This window comes from Xiphias gladius, chromosome 10, assembly GCF_016859285.1.
Source record: "Xiphias gladius isolate SHS-SW01 ecotype Sanya breed wild chromosome 10, ASM1685928v1, whole genome shotgun sequence".
In the NCBI taxonomy this organism is placed as follows: Eukaryota; Metazoa; Chordata; class Actinopteri; order Istiophoriformes; family Xiphiidae; genus Xiphias; species Xiphias gladius.
Genome location: NC_053409.1, coordinates 22,450,777 through 22,468,529, shown reverse-complemented (window position 1 = coordinate 22,468,529; position 17,753 = coordinate 22,450,777). Strand labels below are relative to the sequence as shown.

At 44.1% G+C, this 17,753-nt stretch overlaps 1 protein-coding gene across 1 annotated transcript; it reads right to left on the bottom strand.

Moving 5' to 3' along the window:
* Positions 1-400: 400 nt before the first annotated feature.
* Positions 401-16,469, bottom strand: capn3a (calpain 3a, (p94)). Its single transcript, XM_040137425.1, has 21 exons — positions 16,218-16,469; positions 15,592-15,673; positions 14,242-14,360; positions 13,840-13,973; positions 13,202-13,370; positions 12,380-12,463; positions 12,043-12,137; positions 11,754-11,831; positions 11,373-11,533; positions 10,751-10,920; positions 10,269-10,280; positions 9,799-10,007; positions 7,554-7,590; positions 7,132-7,209; positions 6,769-6,826; positions 5,979-6,043; positions 5,494-5,562; positions 5,177-5,255; positions 4,343-4,459; positions 2,267-2,325; positions 401-1,285 (listed from the first exon to the last, which is right to left on the bottom strand). Exons 1-21 carry the CDS (start codon positions 16,467-16,469, stop codon positions 1,259-1,261), a joined length of 2,154 nt encoding a protein of 717 aa, XP_039993359.1. The 3' UTR covers positions 401-1,258.
* Between the last annotated feature and the right edge of the window lie 1,284 nt (positions 16,470-17,753).

Below are 17,753 nucleotides of genomic sequence, written 5' to 3'. Positions count from 1 at the left end.
TCACATTTTAAAGGTCAAAAATACTGGTAACGCAGTCAAACCAATAACTACACATTTATTTATTTATTTGATTAAAATGGTTAAAAATGCAGAACACTCATTAGACCAAAGCCTTAAAAGGAAAATCACAAAAAGCTGCAGTCCAAATCTTTCAAATCCACATTTGAACCTTGAACATCGGTGTTAAGAAAAAACTCGTCGGCTCCACAGTTCTGTTCTTGAATCTCATCCGTCCACATGCAGAGCTGAACGACGGGCAGACTGGACAGTTGTCAGGTGGGGCAGGGTGTGTCGGGGTTGGCGGTGGGGGTGGGTAGGGGTCAGGCGGGGCGGGGCGGGGCGGGGCGGGGAGGGGAGGGGAGGGGGGGTTCATGCTGGCTGGAGCTGAGATGAACAGAAGAAGCCTGAGTTTGTCCGCCAGGGAGCGCTATCCATAGAGCTGGAGCAAACAAGATGGCTCGTACCCAGAATTGTCGCTAGTGGGGCTAAAACGTACTTACGCACTACTCTCGGCCAACGAAAAATCTAGAAATATTATTTTATCGACAAAAATAAGTGAAGGAAAACAGGGTCAGGGCAGAGCGATAGTTGTTTAGGAGGCCCAGAAATCTTGTAGAAATTGTTGGTTGCACTATCAGAAATGTAACAGGTGTAGGAGTGATTCACAAGTTTATTCATTGTCCACCAGAGAGCCCAGTTCACTGGAATGGATACAGGAAAAATGCCCTTTCTGCTCAGTTTAATAACAGAAGAAGATAACACAGGGGATGGTTAAAGGAGCACAAATTAGTCAAGAGAGATGAACGGTAAACCATTACAGAAATGGGTTACTGGGAGAGGCTCTGTGAGGTATTGTGACAGAAAAAAAGGAGGTTGTGTGTGTTTGATGCCTGAGAAAAGTACGGTACAAGGTAAGGGTGTGTTTAAAAAGAAAAAAAAAAAAAAAAAAATCAAAACGAAGCTAATGACTGAAAGGAGACCGATATTTTGATGAGAATGGGAGGACAAAGGCAGAGAAGGAAATGCAAAAGGCCTGAGACCCACTGTAGAAAGAGAGAGATGGAAAAGACAAAATGGAAGAAGTCTGTTGAACATTTCTGGAGTAGAAAGAGCAGAGCTGTTGGGACTGAGGGAAGGGAAGGCTGGAGGTGAGGTGGATGAGAGCTAACGGCGGTCGGGCACACTGAATATTGAGGTAAAGGCTGGCAGGTCTGGTCCTCCTGTGGAGTGGAGCTCACCTGGGAGAGGATGGGCCTTTCTAGGCGTACATGGTCAACTGGAGCCACTGCACATGGAGCGAAGGGAAAGGTTCAATAAATCGGGCTTGCGCGCCTTCGCAGCGTTTTACTTGACATGCACTTGGAATGAGAAAAACCGGCAAATTCGGCTCAGTTCCACTTTTCAGTACCGAGATTCACAATTACAACCACCACATGACAGACTGTCTGTTTTCTTACTAAAAAACAGTGAATTTATGTTATGAGGTAACAGTGGTTTTACTCTTCCTGAGTGTGTCGTAATTAATACATTTCAGAGAGAGACAGATGATGGGCAGCACTCATTAGAGCAAGTGGTTCCCCTCCATTTGTTGCTGTGCAACACCAGTCCGTTGTTGACAGTAGCGCGCAGGGCCGATAACATTAATACTGCATAAAAAGTTTTAGGTCAAGAAGGAGTGACTTTCTCCTCTCGGACTGTTTCATTTTCACCTTTTTTTGAAGGCCTGAAAAAGTCAACCTACACGGTATTTATAAAACGACGCAGCAAAGATTCGAGAAAAGTCGGAAAATGTGACGATTTTGTGTTGCTGAAGGTCGATTCTTTCATCTGGCAACCCTTTGTGTGGGTCCGAGCCACTGCATTAGATGTTCCCTCACACAACATCTTGCAGAGCAAAACCCCTGGGACAGCGTTAAGATGTGAAGAACATCTAGAGCAAACCTGACTCGAGTTGGTTTCAGTGGTGGATTCCAGCTTCACGCTTACTAAATAAACTTTACCGAGCCCTTGCGCCTCTGACGTCGTATCAAAACCACCAGCCTACTGACTTCAATCCCATTACCTCGCCAGTTTAGAACGGCCTCTCTCTTGCCGCAGGTTGGTCCTTCGTTTAGATCCACCTCGGCAGCAGTAATGGACTTTAGCCAGCGCTGGGAATCAACCCAAATCGGCTGCCCCAGAGGAATACATGTATGTCTGTTTGTGAAGCGGAAGACGCTAGCATATCTAAACTGCGGTTGTGGAGTGAGTACGGTTCACCTCTTACCTCCAGGACACTTAGTCTTATTGTACCATCTCCATCCTGATCAAAGGCCTGGAACGCTCCTGGAGAGGGGAAAAAAAAAAAAAAGAAAACATCACACTGCAACTGCGATTCAACGCAAGCGCCGTTCGCCTCATTCAAGAACACAGAAAGCCTTCGGCACCTAGTATTAGGCAACAGGAAATTTCAAAAACATCGTATGGAGGCTGAAAATTAAATTTGGCCACGTTTTACTACTCTACACAAAAGGGTACCCGGGTTTTTGCACCTTCTTTTCTCTCCAAGAGCGAGGGAGGGAAGCCATCCATAGATTTAGACCAAACACAGGCGGCACTGTGCTTTGACCTACAGTTTTCCCCCCTGCAGTACATTATGAGCTGCTGTTCTGCTGAACAAAGGCATCTGCCAGGAGCAAAGTTTCACGAACAAAAAAAAAAAAAAAAAAAAAAAAAAAGGTTCAAGTCCAAGTCCCTTCCTTCTCTGCCACAAACGGACAAGAGCGGATGGGAGAGGAGGAAAGGAGTTCCTTCCTTCTCTGGACACACATGGGGGACCCCCTGGTCCCTTCCCTTTCCACGCTTATTTAGGAGGAGAGGAGGGTGTGTGTCTGGCATCTCTCTCCATCTGGTCAATCTAATTGGTCAGTCTCAGTTGGGAGGTTTCGGCCTTGCTTTTTGATTTTTTTTATTATGAAGGATTTTTTTTTTTTTTTTTTTTAGACTTTCCCGACCTGTCCTGTGCATACTACCATACATACTACAACCAGATTTCAGCTCTTCATTCTTCATTAAGGCTTTATGAGGTTTATGTTACATTCCCCCATAGGTCAATGTGTAACTGATAAAATATGTTTATGCTGCTGTGCTGCTCCTCAGGCTCTGCGGGCCTCAGCTCTAGTTCCTCCTCCCCCGTGCTGTTGGCTCAACCTGGGGATCTACGGCCAGCCACAGTCCATCTGGGGGCGCGTAAAGGCTGCGGAGTTGCACCTCTGGGCCCCGAGGCCACTTTTGCTGCCTTCCCACCCCCAGAGTACTTGTGTTTCGCGAGCTATTTGGTCAGGACTCAGTCCGTGGCTCTCTTGTACATTGTGGTAAAGGTTAGGTTCAGAAAAGTGGAGATTTTTGCAGTTAAATTTCAGTTAACCAATGAATTATTTTAAATGACTGTTTTTTTGCGTCTTAACTCCCACCTGACTCTTTGCCAGGAAGCCCTGTAGAGCAGCGCCGCCATTTTTGTTGCATTCCTTACTCTCCTGTTATTTTCTGTTGACAGGGAGTTAGGTTTATGATTGTAATTTTTCTTTTTTTTGGGGGGGGCAGTTTATTTAGGATTGTGATTTTATTTCTTCTAAGGGCTGTTTGGTTTATTATTTTGGTCAGGGCTCCACCTGAAGTTACATTCAAGCTTCTTTATCTGGCAATAAAAGACTGAAATCCTGAACAAACTGCCTCCTCATATTCTTCACCTAATTTTATTTTACTCCCCTCTCCCCTAGCCCAACTTGTGGTTGTACCATAATCCGTCCGGGTCCTACATTGGCAAACTATCTGGTGAATTTTTGGGGTCTTTGTTTTTAGTGTTTGTTTCCTTTTGGGTGTATTTGGCGGATTGTAGAAGCATAGAACTGGTGCTTTTGATTTGAGTGCGTACGATACATTTGCGAAATTCAAACCCTAGAATCCTCGTTTTCCTTGACTTCGCAACCAAATGAGGAATGTTCCAGATGTCTTGTGCATCATTTGATACGCATTTCCCCCAAAATTCAGCCCGAGACATTTGGCATCTTTGGAAACCTTGGGATCGCCACTGCAATTTAAAACAAAGTTTGTGGTGACAACTTAAAAATGCATACAGCACTTCATGGGTTACAAATGAGAACAGGAATGTGACATTTTGGTAAATGACAAAAGTTAACCGCTTTCTAAAACCTGAGACACTAGATTAAATACAACTGCAAGGCCGGAGAAGTTGCTTTATCAAATACAAGCTCTAATTTTACTGTAACTGTAATCTATTACACCTAGCTTCTTCAGCACAAACCGCATGTTCTCTCACAGTGTGCGCCAGGCGCTGACTTACTGAACATGGCTTCGAGCCGAACCAGGCAGCTGATGAAGCTGTCGAAGTCGATGTTCATGTTCTCGTTTGCGTAGCGCATGGTGATGATGTCGTACAGCTGGTTGTTGAGACGGAAGCCTGAGCGGGACACAAGACACATGACTGTACAGTGACAAGAACATTTAGAAGGATGAGTTCAAGCTGTAAGTTCGTCTGCAGCACAGACTGAATCACTCCTGCTGTCTACAAACGGCGCCTTTACATCGCAACCCGCCAAATCTGAAGAGAACAACATGAAACAAATCATCTCTGAAAGGGTATAAGGGACGGTAAGTCGATGATTGATTCATATTTTAGATATTAATATTCTTAATATTTTAGAGGAGTGATTGCCAAACAAAAAATACTTGTGATTATAGAACATTGGCATCAAAAATCTTTTTTTTCCAGCAGCTTTAATCAAATTTTTTAAAAAGAATCTGCATCAGATTTTTGGAAACCCATTGATAGTATTTTTCATATATATATATATATGTAGATCTTAAACAATTTCAAAGGATCAATTCACCCTAATCAGAAAACATACTGTTTCTCTTATCCTTAGTTTTTTTTTGTTGCTCTGTATAATGTTCAATTTTTTTAAATGTCACTTTTCAATGCTTTGAGCGCCACAGATTGACTTTCACTCACGGTCATTATATTTGGGTGGTGGACGAAATCTCGGCTGCAGATATCTGGGCAAATAAAACCAAGAGTACCAACCTGGAGCGGTGCCACTGGGACTAATTTGAATAATATGTCTGTTTGTGATTTGGATGAACTGACCCTCTAAGATTTTTCTGTGCGTGTCATTACCTGCATCATTTACAGCATTTCTCATCTCGTAACTGTTGATGCTCCCGGACTGGTCAGCGTTATAGTGTTTAAAGATTCCCTGAAAGAGAGAGCGTATGTCAATTTGACGTAGAGCGCGCAGCTGCTGAGCAAAAACTGTTTGTGCTAATTTAAAGATCTTAAAGTTCAACCGTGGATAGATACGGACATGAGTTGTCGTTTTGAATGTTTCTCCCATCAGTGACGACATAAGACGTAAGAAGAGAGGAGAGAAAGACGGAAGGTGTTTCTGCTGTCATCAAAAATGAGAGAACGGGGGGGGGGGGCTGCATTCCCACCTGCCATTGTTTGATCTTATTCCACAGATGTCTGAACTCCTGAAGATTGAGTCTACCTGTCCCGTCCATCTGAAAAGAGGCAGTTAAGACCAAAATCGTTGTAATAGAAATAGTAGTAAATAGTAAACTGACATTTCATTTAAAAACATTGTTTCAGTCTCACATTTGAGAAGTTAAAAACATTGGATTTCCACCAAAACGAGGTCGTGTTGGTTTTTTTCGTGCATCCGGGAATAACATCACTAACATATTGTATCAGCTGAGTGGATTATGTAAAGTAAAAATGAACAATTTAGAGTTTTCTCCATCATTTCAGTTTTTTTTTTCTCTGAGTGAAGTATCACGGGGTTCGTTGTGGGGTGACAAGGAGGTAAAATGGAGCCTAGGCCCTGTGAACGTCCATCACAGACCCTGCCATGGGTCTCGGCAGGTTGTGCCTCTTACAGACAACACAGCCAGCCCGAAGCACTCGATACAAAGGATACGTCCATCAGAGCAATCATGCTCCTGCAGCTCTCCAGACTGAAGCCCTCCGTGTTCAGGTCTTTATCTGGAGGGGATACACAGAGAGCGAGCTGTGAAATTATTTCAACGGGGGGCAATCGATAGAGACAGAATGTCCATATCAGATCTGTGGGAGGCCGCGATTTCCTGCATTCAGTAGTCAGTTCAGAGCTGAAAAGTGTTTTAAAATAAAAATCTGTCCCCACGCTTGAGTTTCAGGAGTCTTCCAGGATCCCTAAGTTATGTTTTTACGTTCACAGCCTGGGATTTAAGTCGTAGCAGACTAATAATACTCAAGCTGCATAAACCCTGACTGAAACCGATGGGAAATACTAAAAAGAAACACACAAATAATATTTAAATCAACTGGGAAAACTCTTCTCTCTTTCTCCTCTTCCCTCCGGAAATACAAGGTTGGCGCATTTCTCACCACAAGTCAGTGTCTTGGTAACTAACATCATTTATAATATGTCCCGGAAATTGATTGTGAAAATGATTGTTGACTTCAAGAGATATTTAGGCTTAAAGATAAGTATATTTTGAGATGCATTTCATTGACCGACAGGTGTCTCAGCTTATTATACTCGTTCCACCTCAGCAGGTCGTCGGCTAAAGCTCGTTGCACCAATTTGTATTTTCCAGGTCCGGCAACTGATGGAAATCACGAAACGCCATAGGCCGCTTTAGGCGGTCTATGACATCCGGGTATCACCGCTCAGTCAGGGGGGCTTAAATTTCGCTTAGGCGCAAAGCTGAGTTAACTGGACTCACGTTTGGTGATCACTCTGTTGAGAACATTTTTCAGTTCGCTGGCTGTGATTTCCATGTCCTGTGAGAGAAAACAAAGAGGAAGGAAAGAAGAAAAAGAGGAAGAAGAGAGAGAAGAGAGGGATTTTAATGCATCTTCATATCTCTCAAAGACACCAACAGTTACATAAACAGCCCCTGAATGGGTCCACAAGAACCCATGTTATTAGACACCAAACTTAACCGTAAATGGTGGAAAAACCTATTGTTTCCTGTCATCTTTCAATTAAAAGCGAGGGATATCGCTCTACGTTGTAAACACCTGCACCAGGACACTACTAAGGTTCTTCGCTGGTGCAGGAGAAGCTCTGTCCTTCCTGTACTCACATCTCCAGCTATCTCCTGAAAAATAGTCCGGAACTGCTGGTCCTCCTCGCTCTCTTCCCCCGCCGCGGCCGGCGCCGGCTGAGGCATCACGGAGCCACAGAGGAGAAGGAGACGGGCGAGACAGGAGGGGGAAGATGGGAAAGGAAAAATGTGGAGATCACGTTTGTGAAAAACGTCCCTTTACTCATCCGCCCCATTCTTTATCACTATCAGGAATAATGATGCTCGGTGAGCAAACTGAAGGAATAGTTTTTAATACAGGTTTCAATTCGACTCCAAACGCGGAGCTGTACGCTCCTTGGTTTGAGTTAAATGCAAAATCAAAAAAAGCTAATGGAATTTTTTTAGACAATCAACTGTTCCTAGAAGAAAACTGAGAGACCTTAATATCCTAACTCTGCAAACTCACTCAAGACACTTACCACTGGATGGTCAGCCTCGATCCTGTTCTCTATCTCCCTGGATGAAGACGAACAAACAGCAGTCACGATGGAGACAACAACATTCTCATCTGGACCATAAGCCTGTACAATTATGTTTTACTGCAGCAAGTCCTGTTATTGTTATCGGACATCGAACAAATAGTCAAATAGTCAAAGTTTAAAATCCTGAGATGAGTCATAAAAGAGGTATTTAACCAACTCCTGATACCATTTCTAAAGGCTCCTAGTCCCATACTCACATCGGACTAAAAGGGCAAAAACGATTCCAAAAAGTCTTAAAGAAGCTGTGAATAAAATGTGTTAGTTCAGTACCACCTGTTGCCTCCTCCAGTGACAGTGCTTTCTCTCGGCTTTTCTTATTTTGGGTAATCGTGCTCGCAGAGGGCGTCGTCTCCTGACTAGTTGGGGGTTTTTCTGTCAACCCGCAGTTGAAACTGTGCAGCTTGTCAGGGAACCTAACTGGGCCAAAATGAATGTGTTTAACCTACATGAAGGCAGGTGGGCAGTCGATCAAGAAATCGTTTTCAGTGAGATAACCCATACCGATCCGGTATCCAAGGAGGTTAAAACTTATGGTATTGATATTGTTTTGTTTGCCAGAAGTGGCCCAGGTATTTTCTACAACCATGTTTGGTAACTGAAAGCCCATCACAGGGATCTGTTTGCTGCGTGCACATCGATCCCCACGGCCTGGTTCACAGCCAGGTCTCGATCCATCAGAGTGCAGGCCGGCTCTGCACGCTGTCTGGTCCTCCAGGGCAGCGGGGGTGGGGGGTGGGAGTGGGGGTGGGTTAAATGTTTGCTGAGGCTTGAGTATGCAGTATTGAATATTTGGAAAGTTTACCAGATCCGGCCCAAATCTGAAGTCGCTTGTCCTAAAAAAGATTCCATAACAGCTTCGAACTGGGGCCGATTTCTTCCAGCTCTACAAATCAAATTGCCGTTAAAATTGTTTGTTCTTGGTGGTTTGTGTCCCACCCACCAAGCACCCCGACAAAACCCCACCCTCACTAACAACAACACAAACCTGCACTTTCAAATGCACATAGAGGGTAGATTAAAAAAAAGAAATCACTGTTAAACTTGGTACTTTCTAGGCTAAATGATCCTGCTGCTGCTACATTGAATATAAACAAGCAGGGCTGGGTATTGTTGGACGGGGACCTGTAGTAGCTTTTGTTTGGCTTCTATAATGTTACTTTGGGGATAGTTCCAGTGCAAAACAAAATGTACATTTCATTATCTACTAAAATAACGTTTGAGACTTGACTTTTTCAGTTTGCAAAACACACGCACATCTTTCTTTCCTCACAAAGACTTGCGATACTTTTGAAATTTTCAATCTTATTAAAGAAGAAAGAGCGCAACATTTTTAGCTCAAACCGACTCTTCCTCAGGTACAGAGGAATTAAAACAGTTTTTTATTCAAACAAGGATCGAAAACGGTTTTTATTCTGATTCCTCTGTACCTGAACAATAGCTAATTTGGGTTTGAAACATACTTTTACACATGTAGCGTTAGGGCTGAAATGATTAGCCAATTGATCAACTTGCTGATCCACGTAAAATGAATTTGGCAACAATTGTTTTCTGAACAAAAAAGCCAAACATTTGCTGGTTCCGCTTCCGTGAAAGTGAGGATTTGCTGCTTGAATCCCTTTTAGGTTTGGACTGCTGGTGGCACGAAACGAGAGATTTGTCGAAAATCACCTCCAACCGGGAGAAACGTGTTGGACATTTTGAAAAATGTACCGACAGAAAGCTTAGAGAAAATAATAAACAGATGAATCAGTAATGGAAATAATCAGTGGCTGCAGCCCTAGACAGTGTCATGACTCCTCTTGAGGAGGAAATCGTAACTTGTTTTTCCAAAAAGGGTCATGTTCAGTTAAGAGAAATACATTAAAACTACAAACAACCCCTTGATCTTGATGTGAAGCCAAACATTTGATGTTTTTTTTTTAACCTTTCATTATCCTCTAATGCCAAAAAATGACTATCAATACCAAGAACCAATACGGTTCTGATATCTGTTGTTTTTCAATACCCAGCCCTACTCAGAAACACGGGATCGACATCAATGGAATGAAATAAGCATCTACTAACAAACGTATCTAACTGTAACTGTATCATTGTAACAGGGGGAAAACCATGAACCCAGTCCCTCCTCATGCAGCCCAGCTCGCCCCCCTGCAGGCCACCCCGATCGCCCTCACCCACTCACTCTGAGGTGTTCTTCTTTTCAGAGAAGACCCGCAGGATGAACTCTCCCTCCTGGTGCGGCTCGTACGTGGAGGGCACGATGACGTACTCTCCGGGGCTCAGGCGGAAACGCTGGGTCACCTCGCGCAGGTTGATGTAGGACTTGCAGCGCGCCTTGGAGGAGTTGAACAGGAAGAAGTCCTTGTGCATGTGCTGCTTGTTCCCATGCATCTGGAAGAGGGAGAGCCACGGTGGCAACAACGGGAAGGGCTGAATGGAAACCGTTCTAATGCTCACATATAGAAAATAGACATAAACAAAAACAAAACTCTAAAAGGAACAGAGGAATTCCCTCATAGTCCAGGACTACTGTATTAACACTGGCGATGATAATAAAACCTGGAAACAGGGATAAGAAAAGAAACAGTGTAGAGTGTAATTAACTTGCAAACTGCTGGTCCACCTTGACGGTTTCGTTTGCACCTTCCTTACCTCCCTGGGCACCTGTGAAGAGACGGAGAGAACATCAGCGTCTGTGTCTCTGTTGGATGCAAATTAAAACCGAAAACCTATGATGTCCTCGTGGTGTTAAAATGATTAATGCTGGTCCAAAAAAATATCCAAAATAAACAATTTGGAATTCACTCTGACTACATACTGTGCTGTGTGCACATTTCTTGTCAGAACTGCGACTAATAGTAATTTCTAAAAAAAGATAGTTTGGTTTTTTTCATCTCGAATTGTGATGAACGACTATGGTCTTTGCAAAAAAAAAAAAAAAATTCAACAAGTGCTTTGGAGTTTCCTGACTGAATTTACATGAAAATGTTTAAAATACCCTGATAATATTAAAAAAAAAAAACCCTAGTATTTTCTAAGTGGGTTTTAACAAGGATACTGAGGATTTTGTGAAAATAATTTACCTCGGTATTAAACACAGTGTCTGAATAGGAAATGAGAACGAAAGCGGACACCTCATAAATAGCGAATCCGATGGTGAAGAGGTTGGCTCCCATCTTGCGCTCTTTCCGCCTGTTCTTCTGCATCAGAGCCACCACGAAGGTGCAGCCGACCTCGTTGTCCTCTGGATCGTCGTCCTCCTCCAGCAAACGAAGGCGGTACTGAGGGTTGGTCCAGAAAGTGTCTGCAGGACGTTTATGAGTATCTTCACAGGTGCAATAAATGGCTTTTATTCATCTTGTTTGTCATTTTGGAACTTTATATCACTTCGTATTCTGAAGATTAGCGTTTTTCTGCCATGTTCCTACGTCTTTGCTCTTTGACACATCAAGGTATTTTGAACGAGTATTTTTTCGGTGATCATAAAATGATATATCTGGCCACTGAAAGGGAGACAATCCGGGTCACTCTACATTGTCATGGCTTTTCTCAGTCATAAGAAAGAAGCAGAATTCTTGAGCTGACAAAACGCTTTTTTAGACTGTGTACCAGCACTGCGTTCCTTTTTATACATGATCAGAAAGGAAAAAAGTAACCAGACAGTATGACCCTGCTCTCCTATCTGTGAAGGTACGAACCTCTGTGAAAGAAATAAATGCATGTAAACGGATGTTATGGTTTTTTACAGCAGTATACCTGGGTAGTTCCGGCAGCCTCCGGCGGAGCAGCCTCTCACCCAGCGGCCCTCGTTCACAGAAACTGTCCACTTGTGGATCTTGTCGTCCTCCAGGGCATCAGGGGTGAGGTTACAGATCTCGATCTTGGTGTAGTTCTTCTTGAAATCCTCGAATGACATCCTGGATTGGGGAAGCGAAGAGAGCAGGACAGGGTTGGATAAAATCTCGGCGTCTGAGAAAAGCCACCGTTAAAATGTTAGCAGGGCACACAAACAGCAGCCGTCACCTCGCTTGACTCTTAAATGACAAAAATCGACACCCACACAACTTAGTGGAGGAACGTGTCGCTGGAGTCCACACGTCACAACTGGAGTAAAAAGGGTAAAAACAAGCCACTCACCAGAACTCTCCATCCTCGGCGCTCTGGTGCTGCAGCTTGTCTTTTTCAGCCCTGGACAGTGTGGTCCACTCCTTAGAGCTATCAGAGGGGAGAAAAACAGTAACATTACTTGAGGTTGAGACATAATTTCGAGCAAAAACCGAGCTAAATGTTGTAATGAAAAAAAAAAAAAAGAGAGAAAAACTATAAGATACTACAACTGTACCCTCATCAAAGTCCAGCTCCAGTGTAACAGAAATGTAAGGCTGAAAATAAAGGACTTATGGGTAAAGATGGTTAAAAACTCTACTTGTCACTCCAGGGACCGTTCCATTCCACTTGACCCCACGGGTTCCTGAGACGCACCAGACGAACTTTAACGTCCTTGTGCTGAGACGGTTTACACTGTAGGAAAACACAGATTTGCACGTCTAAACTCACACGCACTCCTGCTGTCTTTGCAAGTTCTGGACACATCAATGTAAGAAACCACGACCCCAGAACCAACTGTCCCCCTAGCACCGGCCTTGTTACTGCGCCGTCCCGTTCGGCCACTTGATGCGCAGCCGTGCAGGGCCACAGACTCAGAACAATGCCGGTGCATCACACACGTTACTGTCCTCTTTGCGCGGCGGCCGGTTTTTTACCTCCTCCACTGCCGTCACAGAGTAGGCGTGACCCTTCACAAGTCCGGTCACAGTACGAGTCTCAAAGCGAGCGGGAACCAGGGACTGCACGAAAATATGTAAGACAGCACGTAAGGACCAAAAACAAGGAGAGAGCATTTTGAGAGAGAAATACTGTAAACGCGTCCAGCATTACATTCCCAAAGAAAAAGGTGACGTTAGAAGGAATTCCCGAAGATTTTCAAATATTTTCCAAGATACTTTTTCAGATTTTTATAGTTTTAGTTTATGTGTTGGCTAATAAAACTTTAAGGAAAAAAAAATATAATTTTTTTAAAGTGTTAAATATATTCTTTGGGAAATAAAACAGTTGTTGTCAAATGAAATGAATAATGCCGGCAACAGCAATATAAAGAAGCAGGAGGCTGTTATTTAATGCAATGTTTAAGACATGCAAAGAGATTCTTTCCAAAATGATCCTTCCCAAAGTGATTTAAACACTACACTTCTGGAAGACCATACTGAGCCTGTGAAATCTGCAAACGAAACACTAATGAATAAATGCACTAATGCATAGAAGTGACCTTAGAGGAGCAAATTAACACGGGCTGAAGCTCCTGTTTTTGCTGACCTCTAGTGGTTGAAGTTCTCGGCTGATGTAGATGTAATCAGAAGGCACCCCCCCCCAACCCCCTGCACACACACACACACACACACACACACGCACACACACACTTCAAGCGGATAACCGCCGATGACGGCAAAGAGCTTAGACTTTCCCAGACTTTCGCTGAGATCCTGACCCCGAGCGAAGCCCTCACCCGATAAAAACATCGCACTCACATCAATGGAGCAGCCCATGAGGGAGCCTCTCTCCAGAGCTTTCTTCATGATCTTGTAGAGCTCCTTGGGAGCTTCCTTCATCTCGTAGAACTCAGTGACTCCACCGGTGAAATCCTCCATGGCCTCGGTGGTGTTTCCGCCCTTCAGGGCCTCGTAGGAGCCGTGCAGCCTGGACGGGGAAGGGGCACAAACTCTTTCATTTAGACGTATCCATCCCTGGTTAAATGAAGGCACTTTCTTATTATTATTATCTAGCCCTGACCTGAGTAGTAGGGTGTTTGTACGCCAAGAAGGACGTATTATATGATACAAATTGGAAAAAAAAAGCACAGCCCTCAAAATCAGCTTGGAACCAAAAAGCAATGTCTGGAAAAAAATGTAAAAACTGCAAATATACTTTTTGTAGCTACAAAATAAAATAAAAAATTGCAGCTATAACCCCTCCTAATTCACAAATCTGCAATCCAATAAAACAAAAAAGTGCTGTGTGCTCTGTAGCAGCTAACTGTAGTTGAGCCCTGGTCTTCCATGTGAGCGTCCAGGAAGAGGTAGATATTCAGAGAATACTGTACCAGCGAAAACCCAGCTCGGGAGCTCCTCTGTCCTTCACTCCGGGAAAAAATATTCAGCACACTCACTTGGCATAGGCCTTCTCCAGCAGGGCGCTCCAGAACTCGTTCCTCTCGGCGGACTTGGTGAAGACCAGCTGGTTGTTGAAGGTTGGGATGCGGTCGTCGATGACGACATCGACCCAGTCGCCATAGCGCCAGAACTGAAGCACAGGAGGAGGTCGGGGAGAGCAAACAGTACTGAGGGTCAAATACCAAAAAGGACGAGAAGCCACTGAGTTTCAAACAACTTTTACAGACTTGGAACGAGACGTCCTTCATCAGGATTATTTTCTTTGTTTGCCAAGAACATTTTAAAAGTCTAGGCAACGATTTCTCCCCTCATCTGTTTCGGCAGACGTGAAGGAAGGAACGAGTGTAAGGACGGGGATGGAGAACGTGGAAGCTTTTTTGTTTTTTTCTTTTCCTGACCTGGAAGTGGAAGATGCCGGCATAGCCCTCTGAGAAGCTTTGCTCCTGGGGAACGACACGGTAGAGAAGCTTTTCATTCAGGGTGAGACAGGCAATGGCAGCCAGCAACCAGCAGTCACCTGAACACAGGAAATCATTTCAATCAGAGCAATTTTCACCGCAGTCACGCGTCACACCAGCACACCAGCAAACAGTAACCACAGCCGGGACGACTTCCTCTACAGCCTCCGGCTCAGAAACGATTTTAAAATGTGTGCCACTGGAGTTCAAGCCGCGAGGCAAATGTAACTCGGCAGATCGAGATGGGAACTGTTTGAACTTTTCAAGCACAGACACCGATTCGCAATTGGTGAGATTTGGACGGAAATGTATCCACAGTCCCTCATTCAGCAAGAAGTCAGCTGCCACGGCAAAGAACACGTACCTTTGCGACCGTTATTTCACGCATGACAAAAAGAAAGACAGACAGGAACTTCTCTGATGGCTAGATTTTGTTTTTCAGGAGGAAAAGACCATCACTGAGTGCTGACATTTGATTTTTTTCTGATTGCCCAGGTGTGTGATAGGGTGTTAGCTGCCGGGCCGGGAAACAATGTAAGTTTTTCAACAGGGAATGGTTAACAGTGTCTGCCAGGACCTTTGTCCCTTTGGTCCCCTTTATTTGCAGTCTGAACTGGACAACAATGAGAAGTGCTGCTGGTTGGATTCCCTTCCAAAAGAGTAAGCACAATATGGGGAGGCCGCTGCAGGCAGGGAGGCCGTGTGCGGGGGATCGACGGGAGATTTGCTACCCTGTTATCCCCCGGGCTGCCTGAATACAGACTGACTGAATGTTGAATACACGGAGAGCGATTCCATACAGTATGTACAGCTCACTGTCTGTCCATGCATAGTTCTGTCACAATATATTTCAAATCCAAACGGGTCTTTTTGAACGCTCTCAAAGGAAAAATGCACCTCAGTCACGCGGCCATTAATTATTTCCCCTTTTCCCAACTCTCCTTGAGTGTTTCTGCGTCTGTCTGTGGTTAAACCGGAAAAATAACACACTACCAATAACAAGAGACGGCTGATTCAGACCTGGAAATGGAGGATGCCGGCATTTTAAGCATTTTAAGGTAGATTCCTTCCTTTCTTTTTGTTCCAAAGAGGCCGTGTTCGAGTAATTAGTTGACTTTCACTTAAATCCATGGTGACTTCAATCCGCACCGATAAATTCAAATCTCTGGGTTCATCCTAAAACCTTTGACCCATAGTGAAACTTCCACATCACAGAAAGAAGGAAAATAAACATCAGTTGACACTGTGACGCTGTAATGTTATTACTCTGTTAAAAGAAACATAATTTACCAAGATCTCCCTGGCAGATGTCTGTCCTACTGGCTCCCCCAACAATGAACTGAGGATTCTCACAGATTTCCTGCAGACAATAATAAACACAAAGAGGAGTTAAGGATCAATCTCATATTAGCTCTCTATTTAATTTAGTCAGTCCACAGACTGAGGATGCTGTACGCTGTACAGACTGTAAAGCCTTCCGAGAGAAACTGGGCTGTATAAATACCGACTGGAGCAAAAATGACAGTCATCTTTAAATCGCTAAGTAGTAAAACATCCGTTATATTAGAGCCATAAAGCCGAAAAAGTAGGAGCCAAAGGCAAAGCGACACTCGAGAGTTTGCGTGGCAATAGGGTCACTTAATTCCAATCCGTCCGTGTAGAAAGGGGGGTGGGGAGTATTTTGATCGCATCCGCATCTCCAGGTAAAGTCCCACAGTAGCAGCAGTTAGTTTCCAGCGTAAGATAATCCCTTATGAGGTTGGGAAAATGTGGTTATTTCCATGCCGCATTGCTGTTGCTTTTTTTATCAGAAATAACGTCCCACCTCCCACATGTGCGATCCATCCCCTCTTTATTTAACTTTGCCGTCACCGCGCCTCTCCGTGTGCCAAACCCGGTCTAACCCCCCCTCCTACCTTGGGCCTCTTCCAGACGATGTTCTTGACCTTGTTGGACTTGTGTCCGAGCTCCTTGAAGCCCAAAGACTCCACAGTGGCCGGGAAAGAGTCGTCCTCAAACAGGTTCCTCCTCTGAAGGCAGTCCTGTCTCAGGGTGCTAAAGTCCTGGCAGTTGAAGCGGAGGGGCTTGTTCAGAGACCCTTCCCCGTCTCTCCTTTCTCGTTCCCGGATCAACCGGTCGCAGAAGAAGCCAGACGGTGTATAGGGCATCGTCTCAGCTTTTTTTTTTTTTTTTTTTTTTTTTTTTTTAAACTGGTTTTTTGCCACTTGTACTAAAGTCTTAAAAGCCTAAAAACCCTGGCATAAATCCAAACAGCTATTGTCTGATTGGCTCTTTCTTTGTGTGACGCCCCCCTTCCCTTCGTCACAGTGTAGATGCAAAAGCTTGGTGCGAAAGAGACATTCACTCCACATGCGTTCACCTTTGCATTACCACGGACATACACAGACACATATGCACAGAAACTCACACATCACATTAATGTCTATTTGTTGCTTTCCCATTGGCCCTACTGAACAATGATCTCTCCCTGGCCGTGGTGCTGCGGTGCCATCATTGTTGGGTGACACAAAGGCCAGCGGGCCGTGCCAGAGGGCATGTAAAGAGTGGTTGGTAGATGCCTTGCCTCAGCAGAAGGCATTCAACCCCATAAACCTATTCTCAATGGAGCTCAGCATTGAGCAGTCTCAGCATAACTAGAGCAGGCTAATGCTAGGAAGAGGAGTATCATCCATTTTTAGCACTGGTCGGAAAAGAACAACTTCAGTCCGGTGTTTTGGGTTTTTTGTTAAACAGCAGAGATGATCACCAATAGCCTGCCCATGCACATGATGTATATAAAGGCCACATATGGCCCTGTCTCAAAGAGCTGTTGGTGATGGTCTATATAATTCCTCAGAGGTGGGTTTTCCTTTAAGATATGAAAGAAATTCCGGTGGGAAAAAAAAAAAACACAGAATAGGTAACAATCTCTGGCATGAAAGCAGAAAAAAAAACCCATCAAAAGTACTGAATACATCAGTCTTATCACTGTTTAGTCCGATTACTGTTGTTGCTCCTTGCCTCAGCAACAGCCTCCCACATTGTCTTAAAGAATCCAGATCAGTGCACATGTTTAAGAAGCATCTTGAAGCCAATTTGCTGTCTTCGGCTTTGTGGGTTAAACACTTATTTCTCCTTGTATAAGGTCATCTCTTTCTCTTCCGTCTCCCTATTTCTCTTACTTTCTTCCTCTCAAGCTGTTTGTAACTTTTGTTGTAAGAAGTGCTACATTACCTCAGTGTTCTTGCTTGCCTGCTAGTCTAATACATTATTAAACTATAGACTATCTCTCTTCTTATAACTCTTGTAGCACTTCCTTATCAAGCATAATCATTCCTGGAAAATAAAGGTCTGTCACAAGGATACATTACAATGTCGGGGTGTTTTTTGCTCCGATTCTTACGCTCGCTGCAGTTTCTTTGTAATGTCTCATATAGGGATTCAGCTTGTTC